The 21,107-nt window shown below is 50.7% G+C and overlaps 1 protein-coding gene across 2 annotated transcripts in view; it reads left to right on the forward strand.

Annotated features, from left to right (window-relative positions):
• Window positions 1-2,939: 2,939 nt before the first annotated feature.
• Window positions 2,940-21,107, forward strand: part of uroc1 (urocanate hydratase 1) — a 183,088-nt gene continuing 164,920 nt past the window's right edge. For both annotated transcript variants that reach the window (XM_086002151.1, XM_086002152.1), the window contains exon 1: window positions 2,940-3,143. In XM_086002151.1, coding sequence (XP_085858277.1) covers window positions 3,018-3,143 — 126 coding nt within the window. In that variant the 5' untranslated portion in view covers window positions 2,940-3,017. The remainder of the gene's footprint in view (window positions 3,144-21,107) is intronic.

Raw genomic sequence — 21,107 nt, forward strand, 5'->3', positions numbered from 1 at the left:
TGATCAGCAATACATCTATTATTTCTAGGGCCACTTCCTTAAGTACCCTAGGATGTAGATTATCAGGCCCTGGGGATTTATCGGCCCTCAATCCCATCAATTTCCCAAATACCATTTCCCTACAAATACTGATTTCTATCAGTTTCTCCCTGTCATTAGACCCTATGGCCTAGAAATTCAGTTTGGGGCGCCCAGCTCGCCTGGGCGCCAGAATTACCGCTGCGCGCGGAGCCACTTGCGCCAGCGGGATATTCAGTTTCAGCGCCCCAAGTGGAAGCCGGCCGCTAAACAAGGGTTTCGGCGTCCCGCTTGGGGCGCTGAAACTGAATATCGGCGTGCAATGTGCCGCAGTGCCACCCGCTGCGGCACGGCACGCTGCGGTACTGCAGGCCTTCCTCTCTCTCTTAAGGGGGAGGTGCCTGCAACAGCATGATCCCCGCTCGCGAGTGCCGGCAAATGAGCCCGGCACCAAGGAGAAGTGCCGGGCTCTCTGGAAACAGCCGGCAATGCCGCGGGGGGGGGGGGGGGCGGTGTGTAGGAGGCCGGGGACGGAGGTGCGGGCAGGCGGCCGCCGAAAAAGCGGCCGGCCGCACCTCCACCTTAACTCGCCCCACTACCGGCACAGGTAGGCCCCTGTGTACCGGTCGCTGTTTGCGGCCGGCGCGGGGGAGGCGGCAGCGACCAAATATGGCCAGCGGGGCACTGCGCACACCGATGACGTCATCGGTGGCGGCGCAGCGCTACTGGCTAACGCCGCCATTAGCGCCCCGCTAAATATCGCGGTAGGTTTGCACAGTGGCGCAAAAGCCCTCTTTGGGCGCAAACTGGTGGCGCAGGCCACTGAATTTCTAGGCCTATGTTCCCCGACATCTTTGGGAGGTTATTTGTGTCCTCCTTTGTGAAGACAGAACCAAAATATCTATTTAATTGGTCTGCCATTTCTTTGTTTCCCATTATAAATTCCCCTGATTCTGACTGCAAGGGACCTACGCTTGACTTCACCAACCTTTTTCTCTTCACATATCTATAAAAGCTATTACAGTCAGTTTTTATGTTCCCTGAAAGCTTACTCTCATATTCTATTTTCCCCCTCTTAATTAATCCCGTTGTCCTCTGTTGAATCCAAAACTGCTCCCAATCCTCAGGTTTACTGCTTTTTCTGGTCAATTTATATGTCCTCTCCTTGGATCTTATGCTATCCCTAATTCCCCTTGTTAGCCACGTTGAGTCACCTTTTTTGTTTTATTTTTATGCCAAATTGGGATGAACAAATTCTGTAGTTCATCCATGCGATCTTTGAATGTTTGCCATTGCCCATCCACCGTCAACCCTTTGAGTGTCATTCCCCAATCAATCCTACCCAACTCGCACCTCATACCATCGTAGTCCCCTTTATTTAAATTCAGGACCCTAGTCTCTGAATCAACTATTTCACTCTCCGTCTTAATGAAGAATTCTATCATATTATGATCGCTCTGACCTAAGGGGCCTCGCACAACAAGATTGCTAATTAATCCTTTCTCATTACCTAATACCCAGTCTAAGATGGCCTGCTCTCCAGTTGGTTCCTCGACATATTGGTCCAGGAAACGATCCCGTATACACTCCAGGAATTCCTCCTCCACAGTATTGTTACTAATTTGGTTAGCCCAATCTATATGTAGATTAAGATCACCCATGATGACTGCTGTGCCCTTATTGCACGCTTCTCTAATTTCCTGTTTAATGCCATCCCCAACCTCCGCATTACTGTTTGGAGGTCTATATACCACTCCCACTAACATTTTCTGCCTCTTGGTATTTTTCAGTTCTACCCATACAGATTCCACATCATCAGAGCTAATATCCTTCCTTTCAATTGTGTTAATCCCTTCTTTAACCAGCAATGCTACCCCACCTCCTTTTCCTTTTTGCCTATCTTTCCTGAATATTGAATACCCCTGGATATTGAGTTCCCAGCCTTGGCCACCCTGGAGCCATGTTTCCGTAATCCCAATCATATCATATTCGTTTACCTCTATTTGCGCAGCTAATTCATCCACCTTATTATGAATGCTCCTTGCATTAATACACAAAGCCTTCAGGCTTGTTTTTTTAACGCTCTTAGATCTTTCGGAGAGGCACTGTCGGAGAGGCAGTACTGAGGGAGTGCCGCACTGTCGGAGGGACAGTACTGAGGGAGCGCTGCACTGTTGGAGGGGCAGTACTGAGGGAGCGCCGCACAGTTGGAGGGGCAGTACTGAGGGAGCGCTGCACTGTCGGAGGGGCAGTACTGAGGGAGTGCTGCACTGTCGGAGGGGCAGTACTGAGGGAGCGCTGCACTGTCGGAGGGGCAGTACTGAGGGAGCGCTGCACTGTCGGAGGGGCAGCACTGAGAGAGTGCCGCACTGTCGAAGGGACAGTACTGAGAGAGTGCTGCACTGTCGGAGGGTCAGTACTGAGGGTGCTCCCTCAGTACTGACCCTTTGACAGTGCAGCGCTCCCTCTGTACCGCCCCTCCAACAGTGCAGTGCTCCCTCAGTATTCCACTGGGAGTGTCAGCCTGGATTTTTTGTGATCAAGTCTGTCGAGTGGGACTTGAACCCACAACCGTCTGACTCAGAGGCGAGGGCGAGAGAGAGAGAGAGAGTGCTGCCCACTGAGCCACGGCCGACACAAGAGACTCATTAAACTTAGACCGAAATGGATCGTTGTACCTGAATCCACAATTGTGCAAGCTCAGTACTCGCTGCACGAGGATACACACTAATGTTTAATTGTACAAATACAAGTTTCATGGTAGTTGGATTGTAAGAAACCTGATGTTTGCAGAGGGTTTTTCTGCCAGTCAAGGTATTAATCATTTATTTATGGGTGAGAGTTGCTGTCCAATCAGAAATGGGGGTGGCTGCGGGTGGGAGTGGGAGACCCACCCACCATTTTAAAGGAGCTGGAGCACTCTGCTCACGCTCTGCTCGCACTCTGCCACGACCTGGGTTACCCGCCTGCCTTGTCTCCGAGTCTCGCTGCCTGCAGGGATGAGCAGCCTGACTGAGCTGTGTTCCGGCCTCCCGCTGCACCCCCTGCCCCCCAACAGAGGGAGAGACAGCGGGGTGCCTCACGCTCCTGTCCGCACGCCTCATCTCACCCCGGAGGACGAGAAGGTATTTAACGGGGACATTCATCACGAAAGCGTTTGACGTGCTGCGGCTCGCCGGGAACGACTGCCTTGTGTCTGTATTTGGACTGTAACCGGTTAACTTTCATGGTTGAAAGAAAAAAGTTTGACTTTTTTTGGGGGACTGGAGTGGGAGGAAAACAGAGCCGAGGAGCTGTGTGTCCTCATGGTGTCAGTTTGTAAATTGCCCCGTCTGTTAAACCGAGGCCCCGTCTGCTCTCTCAGGTGGACATAAAAGATCCCACGGCTAGTATTTCGGAGAAGAGCAGGGGAGTTCTCCCCGGTGTCCTGGGCCAATTATTTATCCCTCAACCAACGTCACTGATGATCTGGTCATTTATGCCATTGCTGTTTGTGGGAGCTTGCTGTGCGCAAATTGGCTGCCGCGTTTCCTACATTACAACAGTGACTACACTTCAAAAAGTGCTTCATTGGCTGTGAAGTGCTTTGGGATGTCCTGAGGTGGTGAGAGGCGCTATAGAAATGCAAGACTTTCTTCCTTTCTGTACTCTACAGATTAGAACACTTGCAGGTGAAACTATTCCCTCTGGTGGGGGGAGTCAAGAACAAGGGGGCAGAACCTTAAAATTAGAGCCAGGCCGTTCAGGGGTGATGTCAGGAAGCACTTCTTCACACAAAGGGTGCTGGGAATCTGGAACTCTCTCCCCCAAAAAAGATGTCGAGGCTGGGGGTCAATTGGAGCTTTCAAGGCTGAGTTGGATAGATTTTTGTTTGGAACGGGTATTGAAGGATACGGAGGAAAGGCAGGTAAATGTTGAGATGCAGATCAGCCGTGGTCTAATTGAATGGTGGAATAGGCTCGAGGGGCTGAATGGCCTCCTCTTGTTCCTATCTTCCATCCTTGCTCTATGACGAGTTAACTGGTCGCAGGGGGGGTAGGTAGGTGGTCAGTAGGAGGTGCTACAATTTGCCTTCATGTCTCTGGGCTAGGGAAGGAGGTCAACCAGCCAGAGATCTTGTTGCTGGTCGCTAGCGAGTGACCGCTGCTAGATACCGTGTTGGGTGAGGACAGGAGTGGCCTTGGTCGCGATGCTCCCATGGTCAAATAGCCTGCCTATGTTGGGCGTCCACATGGAGCGTTGCCACTTGGGTGGAACATCCAAGCGCTGCGGCAATGACCGATCTGTATCCCACCGTGAGTTGGCACATTCAGCGGAGGAGAGTGTGGGGGCAGGGAGATTAGCTGGAAGCACAGAGCTCTAACGCTGTCCGATGTTGGAAGGCTTGTCTGTGTTGGGAAGAGCTTGCATAGTTTCACAATTTCTACTCTTTATCTTTCTCGATGTCTGAGAGTGTCTGCGAGTTTACAATTCTCTGTTACTATGACAACACATCAAATTTGACTAAACATTCACATGGAGATGTCTAACTGGTGTCTCCTGGTTGAAGGAATAAATCCCCTGTTAGCTATTCCGTCTGCAATCTCTATAGGCCCCCTTTCTAAAGGGGTAGCGTTAGAACTTTCTCGACCACACTTGGTAAATGCCCAGGCTGTGGTAATGAGCTGGTAAAGCTGAGGAAGGCTTCAGGTTCCACCCTGTTGTGTGCTGACTCAGGTGATCTCAACCCAGCACAGACGCGATGGGCCGAATGGCCTCCTTTGTGCCGTAAATTTCTATGAGTCTAACCCAACTGCCCCTCGTGCTCTACTCTGATGATCCTCCTCCCATGAAGTTTAGCCGTGGCTCAGTGGGTAGCAGGCTCTCGCCCCTAGGTCAGAAGGTTCAAGCCCCACTCCAGAGACTCGAGCCCCATAATCCAGGCCGACACTCCCAGTGCAGTACTGAGGGAGCGCCGCACTGTTGGAGGGGCAGTATTGAGGGAGCGCTGCACTGTCGGAGGGGCAGTACTGAGGGAGCGCTGCACTGTCGGAGGGGCAGTACTGAGGGAGTGCCGCACTGTCGGAGGGGCAGTACTGAGGGAGTGCTGCACTGTCGGAGGGGCAATACTGAGGGAGTGTCGCACTGTCGGAGGGGCAATACTGAGGGAGCACCGCACTGTCGGAGGGGCAGTACTGAGGGAGTGCTGCACTGTCGGAGGGGCAATACTGAGGGCGTGTCGCACTGTCGGAGGGGCAGTACTGAGGGAGCGCTGCACTGTCGGAGGGGCAGTACTGAGGGAGCACCGCACTGTTGGAGGGGCAGTACTGAGGGAGCGCTGCACTGTCGGAGGGGCAGTACTGAGGGAGCGCCGCACTGTCGGAGGGGCAGTACTGAGGGCGTGCCGTACTGTCGGAGGGGCAGTACTGAGGGAGCACCACACTGTCGGAGGGGCAGTACTGAGGGAGCACCGCACTGTCAGAGGGGCAGTACTGAGGGAGCGCCGCACTGTCGGAGGGGCAATACTGAGGGAGCGCCGCATTGTCGGAGGGGCAGTACTGAGGGAGTGCTGCACTGTCGGAGGGGCAGTACTGAGGGAGCACTGCACTGTTGGCGGGGCAGTACTGAGGAAGCGCCGCACTGTCGGAGGGGCAGTACTGAGGGAACGCTGCACTGTTGGAGGGGCAGTACTGAGGGAGTGCTGCACTGTCGGAGGGGCAGTACTAAGGGAGTGCTGCACTGTTGGAGGGGAAGTACTGAGGGAGCGCTGCACTGTCGGAGCTGCCGTCTTTCGGATGAGACGTTAATCCAAGGCCCCGTCTGCTCTCTCAGCTGGATTATAAAGATCCCATGACACTATTTTGAAGAAGAATGGGGGAGTTATTCCCCATGTCCTGTCCAATATTTATCACAAAAACCAATTCTCCGATTATTCATTTGTGGGATTTGCTGTGCTCAAATTAGCTGCCCCATTCCCAAATTACAACAGTGACTACACTACAAATAAAAAGCACTTCAGTGGCTGTAAAACACTTTGGGATGTCCTGAGGTCATGAAAGGCGCTGGAGAAATGCAAGTTGTTGAAGCTGGGGTTGTTCTTAGAGCAGAGAAGGTTAAGAGGAGATTTAATCGAGGTGTTCAAAATCATGAAGGGGTTTTGATGGAGTAAAGAAGGAGAAAGTGTTTCCAGTGGCAGGAGGGTCGGTAACCAGAGGACACAGATTGAAGATAATCGGCAAAAGAACCAGAGCGGAGATGAGAATATTTTTACGCAGCGAGTTGTTGTGATCTGGAATGTGCTGCCTGAAAGGGCGGTGGAAGCAGATTCAATAGTAACTTTCAAAAGGGAATTGGAGAAACACTGGAAGGGGAAACATTTACAGAGCTATGGGGAAAGAGCAGGGAGTGGGACTGATTGGAGAGCTCGACCAAAGAGCCGGCACAGGCACGATGGGCCGAATGGCCTCCTTCTGCGCTGTGTGATTCCATGATTCTATGATTCCAAGTCCTTTCTTTATGACTGAATCGGATGGTGATACTCAATGAATGGGCAACGAATAAATAAGGTCCACTTGGGTGAGGTTCCCCAGCAAGGAGTCGGTACCTTCAGGATTGGAGGACAGGGGGCGGTGGGGGGGAGGGGGATTGGTGACAGAGATTATGGGGAGTGGAAAAAAAAAGATGTCGACATCTCGGTAAAGCGGCATGTTTTTTTATCTGTTTGTCCTTGGGATGTGGGCATCGCATCTCCGATTTAAAATTAACAATTGACCGAGCATCAATTGCCATTTGCGGAAGAGAGTTCCAAACTTCTACCACCCTTTGTGTGTAGAAGTGTTTCCGAATTTCACTCCTGAAAGGTCTGGCTCTAATTTTTAGACTCTGCCCCCTAGTCCTAGACTCCCCAACCAGCAGAAATAGTTTCTCTCTATCTACCCTATCTGTTCCCCTTAATATCCTGAAAACTTCGATCAGATCACCCCTTAACCTTCTAAATTCCAGGGAATACAACCCTAGTTTGCGTAATGTCAGCGACGCCCACACCCCGAGCACGAATTAAATGCTAGGCGTCGACAAGCTTGGGTTTCAGAAACCTGAAGATCGAAGGAGGAAGAGAAGACTGAAGGGTTACGATGAACTGAGGAACTAAAAGACTAGAAAGGGGTTCAAGAAGTTCAAGGAAGCAATGAGAAAAATGGAATAGTTAGGGAGAGAGTTTAAAACAGCTTGAAACCACCTTGAGACACAAAAACATCCTTGTAGAACACTGAGAAATGAAGATGAGACTATAGCAGGAAATTCCTGCTCCTAATTACATAAGAACATAAGGATTAGGAGCAGGAGTCGGCCATTTGGCCCCTCGAGCCTGCTCCGTCATTCAATAAGATCATGGCTGATCATCGACCTCAGCTCCACTTCCCTGCACTATCCCCATATCCCTCGATTCCCTTAATATTCAAAAATCGATCGATCTCTGTCTTGAATATACTCAACGACTGAGCCTCCACAGCCCTCTGGGGCAGAGAATTCCAAAGATTCACCACCCTCTGAGTGAAGAAATGTCTCCCCATCTCAGTCCTAAATGGCCGACCCCTTATTCTGAGACTGTGACCCCTGGTTCTAGACTCCCCAGCCAGGGGAAACATCCTCCCTGCATCTACCCTGTCAAGCCCTGTAAGAATTTTGTATGTTTCAATGAGATCACCCCTCATTCTTCTAAACTCTAGAGAATATAGGCCTAGTCTACTCAATCTCTCCTCATAGGACAATCCCCCCATCCCAGGAACCAGTCTGGTGAACCTTCGTTGCACTCCCTCTATGGCAAGTATATCCTTCCTTAGATAAGGAGACCTAAACTGTACACAATACTCCAGGTGTGGTCTCACCAGGGCCCTATATAATTGCAGTAAGATGTCTTTACTCTTATACTCAAATCCTCTTGTAATAAAGGCCAACATATCATTTGCTTTCCTAATTGCTTGCTGTACCTGCATGTTAACTTTCAGTGATTCGTGTACAAGGACACCCAGGTCCCTCTGAACACCAACATTTCCCAATCTCACCATTTAAAAAATACTCTGCTTTTCTATTTTTCCTACCAAAGTGGATAACTTCATATTTCTCCACATTATATTTCATTTGCCATGTTTAATTCTTATGTTCTTAAATTAAACAGGATCTACCAAAAGTTATTTCAACTGTGACTAAGAAATTTGAGATTACTTTCAAGGAAGTTTTATGATATATATTTGATACCTTGAAATAGGTTTCAGGCTAACCCAAAAGAGATTTTTATTGCAATGTTGAATGTTATTGCAATTCAGGCTTGGAGTCCCTGCCTAGCAACCCTTTCCCATTCAGGATTTCAAGACAGATTACAGATGTTGGCAACGAGAGGCAAAATTTAACAGCCTGTGTGGTGACCAGAGTCTCTCGTAAAACGAATAGTGTAGAGGACTTGACAGGGTAAATGCTGAGAGGCTGTTTCCCCTGGCACTCCCGGCTGGCCTCCCACTCTCAATCCTCCGTCAACTTCAGCACATCCAAAACTCTGCTGCCCCGTGTCCTAACTCACACCCAGTCCTGTTCACCCATCACCCCCTGTGCTCACTGCCCCGTGTCCTAACTCACACCCAGTCCCGTTCACCCATCACCCCCTGTGCTCACTGCCCTGTGTCCTAACTCGCACCGAGTCCCGTTCACCCATCACCCCCTGTGCTCACTGCCCCGTGTCCTAACTCGCACCCAGTCCCGTTCACCCATCACCCCCTGTGCTCACTGCCCCGTGTCCTAACTCACACCCAGTCCCGTTCACCCATCACCCCCTGTGCTCACTGCCCCGTGTCCTAACTCGCACCGAGTCCCGTTCACCCATCACCCCCTGTGCTCACTGCCCCGTGTCCTAACTCACACCCAGTCCCGTTCACCCATCACCCCCTGTGCTCACTGCCCCGTGTCCTAACTCACACCCAGTCCCGTTCACCCATCACCCCCTGTGCTCACTGCCCCGTGTCCTAACTCACACCCAGTCCCGTTCACCCATCACCCCCTGTGCTCACTGCCCGTGTCCTAACTCACACCCAGTCCCGTTCACCCATCACCCCCTGTGCTCACTGCCCCGTGTCCTAACTCACACCCAGTCCCGTTCACCCATCACCCCCTGTGCTCACTGCCCCGTGTCCTAACTCACACCCAGTCCCGTTCACCCATCACCCCCTGTGCTCACTGCCCCGTGTCCTAACTCACACCCAGTCCCGTTCACCCATCACCCCCTGTGCTCACTGCCCCGTGTCCTAACTCACACCCAGTCCCGTTCACCGAACACCCCCTGTGCTCACTGCCCCGTGTCCTAACTCACACCCAGCCCCGTTCACCCATCACCCCCTGTGCTCACTGCCCCGTGTCCTAACTCACACCCAGCCCCGTTCACCCATCACTCCCTGTGCTCACTGCCCCGTGTCCTAACTCACACCCAGTCCCGTTCACCCATCACCCCCTGTGCACACTGCCCCGTGTCCTAACTCACACCCAGTCCCGTTCACCCATCACTCCCTGTGCTCGCTGACCGACATTGTCTCCCAGTTAAGGAATGCTTCGATTTTAAAATTCTCATCCTTGTGTTCAAATCCCTCCATGGCCCTCGCCCCTCCCTCTCTCTGTAAACTCCTCCAGGCCCACAACCCAGCGAAATTTCTGCTCCCCTCCAATTCTGGCCTCTTGCAAATCCCCGATTTTAATCACTGCAGCATTGGCGGCCGTGCCTTCAGCTGCTGGGGCCCCGAGCTCTGGAATTCCCTCCCTAAACCCTCTCCGCCTCTCTCTCCTCCTTTAAGACACTGCTTAAAACCCACTGTTATGTTCTTTAATAACTAGACATTATCAATATGAACAGCTAGCTTGAGCTAGTCACTTTATTCATGCCATGTGGACTTGTACAGCATCTATCTTGACTACTGCCTTGTGGGTAGCCTAGTGCATCGTGGGTAGCCCACTCTTATATACATATAGCTCCACCTAGTGTACCAGTCTGGAATGACAGGTTACTGATCATTACACACACCTCTGACCAAGCTTTTGGTCAACTGTCCTAATATCTCCTTGTGTGTCTTGGTGTCCAATTTTGTCTGATTTACGCTCCTGTGAAGCACCGTGGGATGTTTTACTACGTTAAAGGCGCTATATAAATACAAGTTGTTGTTGTTGTTGTTGTGGAGAGTCTAGAACCAGGGGTCACAGTCTCAGAATAAGGGGTCGGCCATTTAGGACTGAGATGAGGAGGAATTTCTTCACTCAGAGGGCGGTGAATCTTTGGAATTCTCTACCCCAGAGGGCTGTGGAGGCTCAGTCGTTGAGTATATTCAAGGCTGAGATCGATAGATTTTTGGACTCTCGGGGAATCGAGGGATATGGGGATCGGGCGGGAAAGTGGAGTTGAGGTTGATGATCAGCCATGATCTTATTGAATGGTGGAGCAGGCTCGAGGGGCCGAATGGCCGACTCCTGCTCCTAATTCTTATGTTCTGGTTCAACGCTGTCTCTTCTCCATGGTTCATTAGTGTATAAGGAGAGCAAGGTGATAGAAAGAGTACACATATAGACTCTTGGTCTACCTTGTTTTAAGGGAAAGGACTAATGTTAAACAGACATATAAACATGTTGGATTAAAGCAGTTTCCAGGTTCAGCGCTGGTAGCTTTCTGACTTGGCCGGCAAGAGCAGTGGGAAGACTTTCTGTCACAGAATTCAACATCCAATTCTGAATTTTATTTGGCTTCTGTTTAACCAAACCGCAGCGCAGTTTTAATTATTGGAAAAGTTATTTTTCAGACTCTCTTTTATCCCTGTCAGGGTCGCCAACTCTGGTCGGACATCTTTCTGGAGGTTTCACCTCATGACCTCTGGCCCCTGGACATCTCCTCCCCTCGGACACTGACCGTCCCCTGGACATCTCCTCCCCTCGGACGCTGACCGTCCCCTGGACATCTCCTCCCCTCGGACACTGACCGTCCCCTGGACATCTCCTCTCCTCGGACACTGACCGTCCCCTGGACATCTCCTCCCCTCGGACACTGACCGCCCCCTGGACATCTCCTCTCCTCGGACACTGACCGTCCCCTGGACATCTCCTCCCCTCGGACACTGACCGTCCCCTGGACATCTCCTCGGACACTGACCGTCCCCTGGACATCTCCTCCCCTTGGACACTGACCGTCCCCTGGACATCTCCTATCCTCGGACACTGACCGTCCCCTGGACATCTCCTCCCCTCGGACACTGACCGTCCCCTGGACATCTCCTCCCCTCGGACACTGACCGTCCCCTGGACATCTCCTCCCCTCGGACACTGACCGTCCCCTGGACATCTCCCCCTGGACATCTCCTCCCCTCGGACACTGACCGTCCACGGGACATCTCCTCCCCTCGGACACTGACCATCCCCTGGACATCTCCTCTTCGGACACTCCGGCCCCTGGACATCCCCTCCCCTCGGACACTGACCATCCCCTGGACATCTCCTCTCCTCGGACAATCCGTCCCCTGGACATCTCCTCCCCTCGGACACTGACCGTCCCCATGACATCTCCTCTCCTCGGACACTCTCCGTCCCCTGGACATCTCCTCTCCTCAGACACTGACCGTCCCCTGGACATCTCCTCCCCTCGGACACTCCGGCCCCTGGACATCTCCTCGCCTCGGACACTGACCGTCCCCTGGACATCTCCTCCCCTCGGTCACTGACCATCCCCTGGACATCTCCTCTCCTCGGACACTCCGTCCCCTGGACATCTCCTCCCCTCAGACACTGACCGTCCCCTGGACATCTCCTCCCCTTGGACACTCCGGCCCCTGGACATCTCCTCCCCTCGGACACTGGCCGTCCCCTGGACATCTCCTCCCCTCGGACACTCTCCGGCCCCTGGACATCTCCCCTCGGACACTGACCGTCCCCTGGACATCTCCTCCCCTCGGACACTCCGGCCCCTGGACATCTCCTCCCCTCGGACACTGGCCGTCCCCTGGACATCTCCTCCCCTCGGACACTGACCGTCCCCTGGACATCTCCTCCCCTCGGACACTGACCGTCCCCTGGACATCTCCTCCCTGCAGACACTGACCGTCCCCTGGACATCCCCTCCCCTCGGACACTGACCGTCCCCTGGACATCTCCCCTCGGACACTGACCATCACCTGGACATCTCCTCTCCTCGGACACTGACCGGCCCCTGGACATCTCCTCCCCTCGGACACTCCACCCCCTGGACATCTCCTCCCCTCAGACACTCCGGCCCCTGGACATCTCCTCCCCTCGGACACTCCATCCCCTGGACATCTCCTCCCCTCGGACACTCCGTCCCCTGGACATCGCCTTCCCTCGGACACTCTCCGGCCCCTGGACATCTCCTCCCCTCGGACACTGACCGTCCCCTGGACATCTCCTCTCCTCGGACACTGACCGTACCTTGGACATTACCTTTTTTCAATCAATAACTCACAGAATGATACAGCACAGAAGGAGGCCATTCGGCCCATCGTGCCTGTGCCGGCTCTTTGGTCGAGCCCTCCAATTAGTCCCACACCCCCTGCTCTTTCCCCAGAGCCCTGCATTTTCCCTTTTCAAGTATTTATCCAATTGTCTTTTGAAAGTTACTATTGAATCTGCTTCCACCACCCTTTCAGGCAGCGCGTTCCAGATCACAACAACTCGCTGCGTAAAATAAATTCTCCTCATCTCCCCTCTGGTTCTTTTGCCAATTATCTTCAATCTGTGTCCTCTGGTTACCGACCCTCCTGCCACTGGAAACAGTTTCTCCTTATTTACTCCATCAAAACCCCTCATGATTTTGAACACCTCAATTAAATCTCCCCTTAACCTTCTCTGCTCCAAGGAGAACAATCCCAGCTTCTCCAGTCTCTCCACATCACTGAAGTCTCTCATCCCTGGAACCATTCTAGTAAATCTCCTCCGCATCATCTCCAAGGCCTTGACATCTTTCCTAAAGTGCGGTGCCCAGAATTGGACACAATACTCCAGCTGGGGCCTCACCAGCGATTTATAAATGTTTAGCGCAACTTCCTTGGTTGTACTCTATGCCTCTATTACTGAAGCCAAGGATTTGCGTAGGAAGGCAAATGGTATGTTGGCCTTCATTGCAAGAGGATTTGAGTACAGGAGCAAGGATTTCTTACTACAGTTGTACAGGGCCTTGGTGAGACCACACCTGGAGTAGTGTGTGCAGTTTTGGTCTCCTTACCTAAGAAAGGATATATTTGCCATAGAGGGAGTGCAGCGAAGGTTCACCAGACTGATTCCTGGGATGGCAGGACTGTCGAATGAGGAGAGATTGGGTCGACTAGGCCTGTATTCGCTAGGGTTTAGAAGAATGAGAGGGGATCTCATTGGAACGTATAAAATTCTGACAGGGCTAGACAGACTGGATGCAGGGAGGATGTTTCCCCTGGCTGGGGGGGTCTAGAACGAGGGGTCACAGTCTCAGGATACGGGGTAGGACATTTAAGACTGAGATGAGGAGAAATTTCTTCACTCAGAGGGTGGTGAACCTGTGGAATTCTCTACCACAGAAGGCTGTGGAGGCCAAGTCACTGAATGTATTTAAGAAGGAGATAGATAGATTTCTAGACACAAAAGGCATCAAGGGGTATGGGGAGAGAGCGGGAATATGGTATTGAGATAGAGGATCAGCCAGGATCATATTGAATGGCGGAGCAGGCTCGAAGGGCCGACTCCTGCTCCTATTTATCTATGTTTCTATGATCTCAACCTGTCCTGCCACCTTCACAGATTGGAATACATTAAACCCCAGGTCTCTCTGTTCGTGCAACTCCTTTGAAATTGTACCCTTTAGTTTATATTGCCTCTCCTCATTCTTCCTACCAAAATGAATCACTTCACACTTTGCTGCGTTAAATTTCATCTGCCACGTGTCCGCCCATTTCACCAGCCTGTCTATGGCTTCCTGAAGTCTGTAACTATCCTCCTCACTGTTCACTACATTTCCGAGATTCATGCCATCTGCAAACTATGAAATGATGGCCTGTGCACCCAAGACCAGGTCATTAATATATATCAAACAGAGCAGTGGGCACAGCACCGACCCCTGGGGAACACCACTTCACACTCCCCCAGTCTGAAGAGCAGCCGTTCACCCCAACTCTCTGCTTCCTGTGAAAGCTGAGGAGCCCAAATATCTCTGTGGTGTATGTACCTTTAAGAGGAACTATGTTTTTTTGAAGCCCCTGTGTACTGTAGTACCGGTAGTGACCACTTGGGTATATAAGCCTGTATAGCATAGAAACATAGAAGATAGGAGCAGGAGTAGGCCATTCGGCCCTTCGAGCCTGCTCCGCCATTCAATGAGATCATGGCTGATCATCCAAATTCAGTACCCGGTCCCTGCCTTCTCCCCATATCCCTTGATCCCTTTAGCCTCAAGAAATATATCCAACTCTTTCTTGAATATACTTAATGAACTGGCCTCCACCGCCCTCTGTGGCAGAGAATTCCACAGGTTCACCACTCTCTGGGTGAAGAAATTCCTCCTCATTTCAGTCCTAAATGGCTTACCCCTTATCCTTAGACTATGACCCCTGGTTCTGGACTCCCCGGCCATCAGAAACATCCTTCCTGCATCTAGTCTGTCCAGGCCTGACAGAATTTTATAGGTTTCGATGAGATCCCCTCTCAATCTTCTAAACTCCAGTGAGTATAAGCCCAATCGATCCAATCTCTCCTCATACGTCATTCCTGCCATCCCAGGTATCAGCCTGGTGAATCTTCGCTGCACTCCTTCCATGGCAAGAACGTCCTTCCTCAGGTAAGGCGACCAAAACTGCACACAATACTCAAGGTGTGGTCTCACCAAGGCCCTGTACAACTGTAGCAAGACATCCTTGTTCTTGTACTCGAACCCTCTTGCTACGAAGGCCAACATACCATTTGCCTTCTTAACCACCTGCTGCACCTGCATGCTTACCTTCAGCGACTGGTGTACAAGAACACCCAGGTCTCTTTGCACTTCCCCTTCTCCCAAACTATTACCATTCAAATAATAATCTGCCTTCCTGTTTTTGCCACCAAAGTGGATAACCTCACATTTATCCACATTATACTGCATCTGCCATGTTTCTGCCCAATCACCCAACCTGTCCAAATCGTGCTGGAGTTTCACGACATCCTCCTCACAGCATACCCTCCCCCCCAGCTTTGTGTCGTCTGCAAATTTGGAGATAGCGTCTTGTATAGTTAGTTCACCTCCAGACTTTGTTCAGTAAACACTTGTTAAATCAACTCCTGGTTTCCGTGTCTTCATTAACACACGGATACAACAGTGGCGACGAGTTAGAAACGAACTTACCTGCAAGTCGGCAGCACCTCAAGGAGTTCGATCCCTCAGGCGAAGGTCGAAGAAGAAAAAAAAACTGTGGTTTCACCAGCTAAACGGGCTGGTGGCAGGTAGTGCACTGATCCTTCCTGGGCGGCGGGCTGGGGCTCAATTGGGTAGCTCTGCAGCGGGGCCGGGCAGCGAGTCTGAAGGCAGAAGCAAACAGAGACAGAGGGTGGAGCACTCAGGACACGGCCGGCGCTGCAAAGCAGGTCGGCGTTCGGACCAAGCAAAGGGTGGGGAAAGTCCCAGAGAGTCCGACGGGAACGATTCTCCAAGTGACGGAGAAACTGTTTAAAAATATATATGTAAATAAAAACCGCGGAGAACAGCGTTGGCAGCAGCGGCAGCGGCGGGAAAGCACGGGAGGCGCCATTTTTGATTTTCAGGGAAGAAGGGAAAGCACGGGAGGCGCCATTTTTGATTTTCAGGATGCCTAAGACTGGCAACATTACTGCTTTCGATAGTGATATAGAGGATTGGACCACATATGTGGAAAGAGTGGAGGTATATTGCAAGGCAAATGAAGTAGCGGATGATAAAAAGGCACCGGTACTTCTAAATCTGATGGGCGCAAGGACATACGGGCTGTTACGAAACTTGATCACTCCAGCCAAACCGATGGACAAGAATTTTAAGGAGATTGTTGATACCCTACAGGAGCACTTAAACCCAACACCGCTGCTGATAGCGGAACGATTCAAATTCTTCAGGAGGAATCAGCACAAGAATGAAAGTAACGCTGATTACCTCACCGAATTACGAAAGCTGTCAAAGCACTGCCAATTCGGGGCAGGACTGGCAGATTCTCTACGAGACAAATTCGTCTGTGGTCTCCTAAGCGAAGGAACACAGAAAAGACTACTTTCTGAGAAAGATTTGACACTGGACAAGGCTTTCAGTGTGGTTGTATCATACGAAGCAGCAGCAAGAGGAGCTGCAGAGATACAGCAAAAGCCACAGGACTTCGGCACCCATGAAATGACACAGGGTTTCGAGAGATGTTATCGCTGCGGCAGATCCACCCATGACCAGAGGGACTGCTGGTTCAAGGACAAAGCATGCAGGCAATGCGGAAAGATGGGACACATTGCACGTGTATGCCGACCTGGGAAAAAATCCGCTGACAGTAAAAAGGTCAATAAGGAAAAGTACAGGAAGGTACAAATGATGACTGACAGTAGCTCCGAAGACCAGAAGAGCGATAGCGACTCCGGAAACAAGAGACTAAGCTGTCTCAAATTACATAATGTAATTGCCAAAGAAGATTACCAGACCATTTGGGTTACCCTCACAATAGCGGGGTCCCCAGTTAAAATGGAGCTAGATACAGGATCAGCTCTGACCGTCATAAATCAACGGGATTACGAGCGGCTATTTCCGCATATACCTTTGAAAGACACATCCATTATCTTGAAGACATATACGGGGCAGAAAGTATACCCCAGAGGGAAAATAAGGGTGCCTGTTGTATACAACGGCAAGGAAATACAGAAGTTGTATTTATACGTTCTGCAAGATGGTGGTCCACCGTTGTTGGGACGTGAATGGATCAGAAAGATACGTTTGGACTGGCACTCCATTCAGGCACTGACGGTGACCAGTAAGAAAAAAAATGATGATGACGTCATACCTGGACGATTAAAAGAAATCTTGGCTAACGCCAAAGAAGTGTTTCAACAGGAACTAGGAACCCTGAAAGGCGCCACCGCCTCAATAAAAGTGGAAGATGCGGCAATTCCCAAGTTTTTTAAGGCAAGGCCGGTGCCATACGCAATTCGTCCAGCAGTCGAGGCAGAGCTGGAGAATTTGGAAAGAGCAGGCATGTTATCCAAGGTAGATTGGAGCGAGTGGGCAACACCCATTGTCCCCGTCATGAAGAAAACGTTGAATAATGATAAATCTGAAGAACAGAGAAAAATTCGCATCTGTGGGGACTTCAAGGTGACTGTAAACCCGGTCCTTCACACGGTACAGTATCCTCTTCCGAGGATAGAAGATATTTTCGCCTCACTATCCGGAGGGAAACGTTTCACCAAAATTGACTTGGCACAGGCATATCTACAGATGAAGGTTGAGGAGACCTCTAAAAAGTATCTCACGATAAACACACCCAAAGGCCTGTACCAGTACAATTGGCTGGTTTTCGGAGTAGCATCAGCTCCTGCTATCTGGCAAAGAGCTATGGAGCAAGTACTGCAAGGGATTCCGGGGACTCAATGCTACCTAGACGACATCCTTGTAACAGGAGAAAATGACAACGAGCACCTTGCCAATTTGGAGCAGGTGCTCACGAGGCTGAGAGAACGGGGCCTATGAGCAAATCGCCCCAGGTGCGAATTTTTCCAGAAACAAATATCATATTGTGGCCATGTCATTAACGAAGAAGGGTTGCATAAATCACCTGAAAAAATTGAAGCGGTCATAAAAACCCCAGCGCCTGAAAATGTCTCACAATTAAGGTCGTTCCTGGGATTAATAAATTACTATCATTAATTTTTACCAAACTTGTCAACGGTTCTGCACCCTCTTAACACACTGCTACAAACGGGAGTAATTTGGAAATGGAGCGAAGACTGTAAACGTGCCTTCCATAAATGCAAAGGCTTGATCACGTCCAAGGAAGTGTTGGCTCATTACAACCCATCACTGCCAATCAGACTGGCGTGCGATGCATCCCCTTACGGCGTGGGAGTGGTATTATCGCATAAATTCCCTGATGGCTCGGAGCGGCCGATAGCTTTTGCGTCACGCTCATTGAACTCAGCTCAGCGTAACTATGCCCAGATCGACAGGGAGGCACTCAGCCTGGTGTGGGGGGTGAAGAAATTCAACCATTACCTACACGGACAAAAATTTACCTTGTTGACTGACCATCAACCCCTCGTCTCCATATTCAACCCTAAAAAGGGCGTTCCCATTATGACAGCGCAAAGGCTACAGAGGTGGTCCCTTTTCCTAGGGGCACACCAATATGACATAGAATACAAAGGAACAAAACAGCATGGGAATGCTGACGGTTTATCGCGCCTACCGTTGCCAACAGTAGAAGAGGCACCTACAGTGGACCCAGTGGAGATGTTCCACTCGACCATACTGGAATGTCTACCAGTGACAAATTCTACCATTGAAAAGGAAACGAGAAATGACCCAACTCTCTCACGAGTCTACGATTTAACGGTGAAGGGATGGCCAGCACATGGCGAACCACTGTTGCCAGCATTCTCGCAAAGAAGAGAACAGCTGTCAGTGTGCCGAGGAACGTTGATGTGTGGATCCAGAGTGGTGATTCCACCCAAACTCCAGGATAAAGTGCTAAAGGAGCTTCATGAGGGGCATCTGGGTGGAGTGAAAATGAAGAATTTAGCCAGAGCGTTTGTGTGGTGGCCAGGTATCAATGGAGACATCGAAGAAATGACCAAGAGCTGTCTAGGATGCCAGAAGGTCCAAAACGCCCCACCACAAGCCCCTCTACATCCATGGGAGTGGCCCTCATCTCCCTGGCAAAGGGTACATATCGACTTTGCTGGTCCATTTATGGACTCAATGTTCTTAATCGCGGTTGATGCACACTCCAAGTGGCCGGAGGTAATAAAGATGTCTTCCACCACCGCGGAAAAAACATCACAGTATTAAGGACCATATTCGCCAGGAATGGGCTGCCTGAACAGATCTGTTCTGATAATGGACCGCAATTTGTATCCGAAGAATTCAGGAAGTTCTTAAAAAACAATGGGGTTAAGCACTACACTTCCGCCCCATACCATCCCGCCACCAATGGATTAGCTGAAAGGTTTGTCCAGACCTTCAAGAAGGCTATAAAGGCCATGAGTAATGAAGACATAAATCTACAACATAAGGTAGACAACTTCTTGTTTGCGTACAGGAATGCAACACATATGGTTACAAACCAAACCCCCGCCATGATGTTTTTTAATAGAAGACTAAGGTGCCGGCTGGATTTGATCAAGCCAAACATCAGAAGGGACGTAGAGAACCGGCAATTTCAAGGCATGAATGAAAGGCCAACTCGAACCTTCCAGATAGGTGAACAAGTTTTGGCCCGGGACTACCGTACCGAGATATGGCAGCCTGGAACTATTTGCACACGACTAGGACCGCTGATGTATACCGTGGACATTGGAGAAAGCATAATAAGGCGCCATGCTGACCAGATCATAGAGTCATCCGAAAAGGGACAACCTACACCACAACTCTATACGCCTAATGATGAAGCAGAGATACCCATAGTATCTACCTCCGATCCGGTGATACTGGAACCCGATGAACCCGACACTAGCATTCAAGCCGAATCGACCTTGCCAAAAGAACCTACTACGCCACCGAAACCTACTACACCACCGAGGCGTTATCCGGACCGAGTCAGGAAGCCTCCAGAGAGACTGAATTTGTAATTGATTAACTTCAGCAAATGTGTAGATTATTGTTCTTGTAAAAATGTTAATTAATGATTACTTAAAATATTATGTACTATTTATCTAAAAGGGGAGGAATTGTGGTGTATGTACCTTTAAGAGGAACTATGTTTTTTTTGAAGCCCCTGTGTACTGTAGTACCGGTAGTGACCACTCGGGTATATAAGCCTGTATAGCGTCTTGTGTTGTTAGTTCACCTCCAGACTTTCACAGAATCACAGAATCACAGAATCACAGAAACCCCACAGTGCAGATAGAGGCCATTTCGGCCCATCGAGCCTGCACCGACACATATCCCACCCTATCCCCGTAACCCCACGTATTTAATCCCCCTAACACTAAGGGTCAATTTATCATAGCCAATCATCCTAACCCGCACATCTTTGGACTGTGGGAGGAAACCGGAGCACCCGGAGGAAACCCATGCAAACACGGGGAGAATGTGCAAACTCCACACAGACAGTCACCCACCTTTGTTCAGTAAACACTTGTTAAATCAACTCCTGCTTTCCGTGTCTTCATTAACACATGGATACAACAATCTCAATCCCCTGATTGCGGGGAATCAGCCTCGCAGACCTGGTCTGAACGAGCTACAAGACCCCATCACTGTCACACGTTTATCGGGGGCTTCTCTTGAAACAGGGGAGGAGAGATGGACATGAATATATGAAAGGAGGGAAAGACAGACTTGCAGTTCTAAAGTGCCTTTCACCACCTCAGGACGTCCCAAAGCGCTTTACAGCCAATGAAGTACTTTTTGAAGTGTAGTCACTGTTGCGATGTAGGAAATGCAGTAGCCAATTTGCGCACAGCAAGCTCCCACAAACAGCAATGTGATAATGACCAGATAATCTGTTTGTAGTGATGTTGGTTGAGGGATAAATATTGGCCCCAGGACACCGGGGAGAACTCCCCTGCTCTTCTTCAAAATAGTCCCATGGGATCTTTTACAGAGGGCAGACGGGGCCTCAGTTTGACATCTCATTCGAAATACGGCCCCTCTGACAGTGCAGTGCTCCCTCAGTATTGCCCCTCCGACAGTGCAGCGCTTCCTCAGTATTGCCCCTACGACAGTGCAGCTCTCCCTCAGTACTGCCCCTCCGACAGTGCAGCGCTCCGTCAGTACTGCCCCTCCGACAGTGCAGCACTCCCTCAGTACTGCCCCTCCGACAGTGCAGCACTCCCTCAGTACTGCCCCTCCGACAGTGCAGCTCTCCCTCAGTACTGCCCCTCCGACAGTGCAGCGCTCCGTCAGTACTGCCCCTCCGACA

The sequence above is a fragment of the Somniosus microcephalus genome, chromosome 11, assembly GCF_052327205.1.
Source record: "Somniosus microcephalus isolate GS21.2 chromosome 11, FLI_Smic_1.0, whole genome shotgun sequence".
NCBI classification, from domain to species: domain Eukaryota; kingdom Metazoa; phylum Chordata; class Chondrichthyes; order Squaliformes; family Somniosidae; genus Somniosus; species Somniosus microcephalus.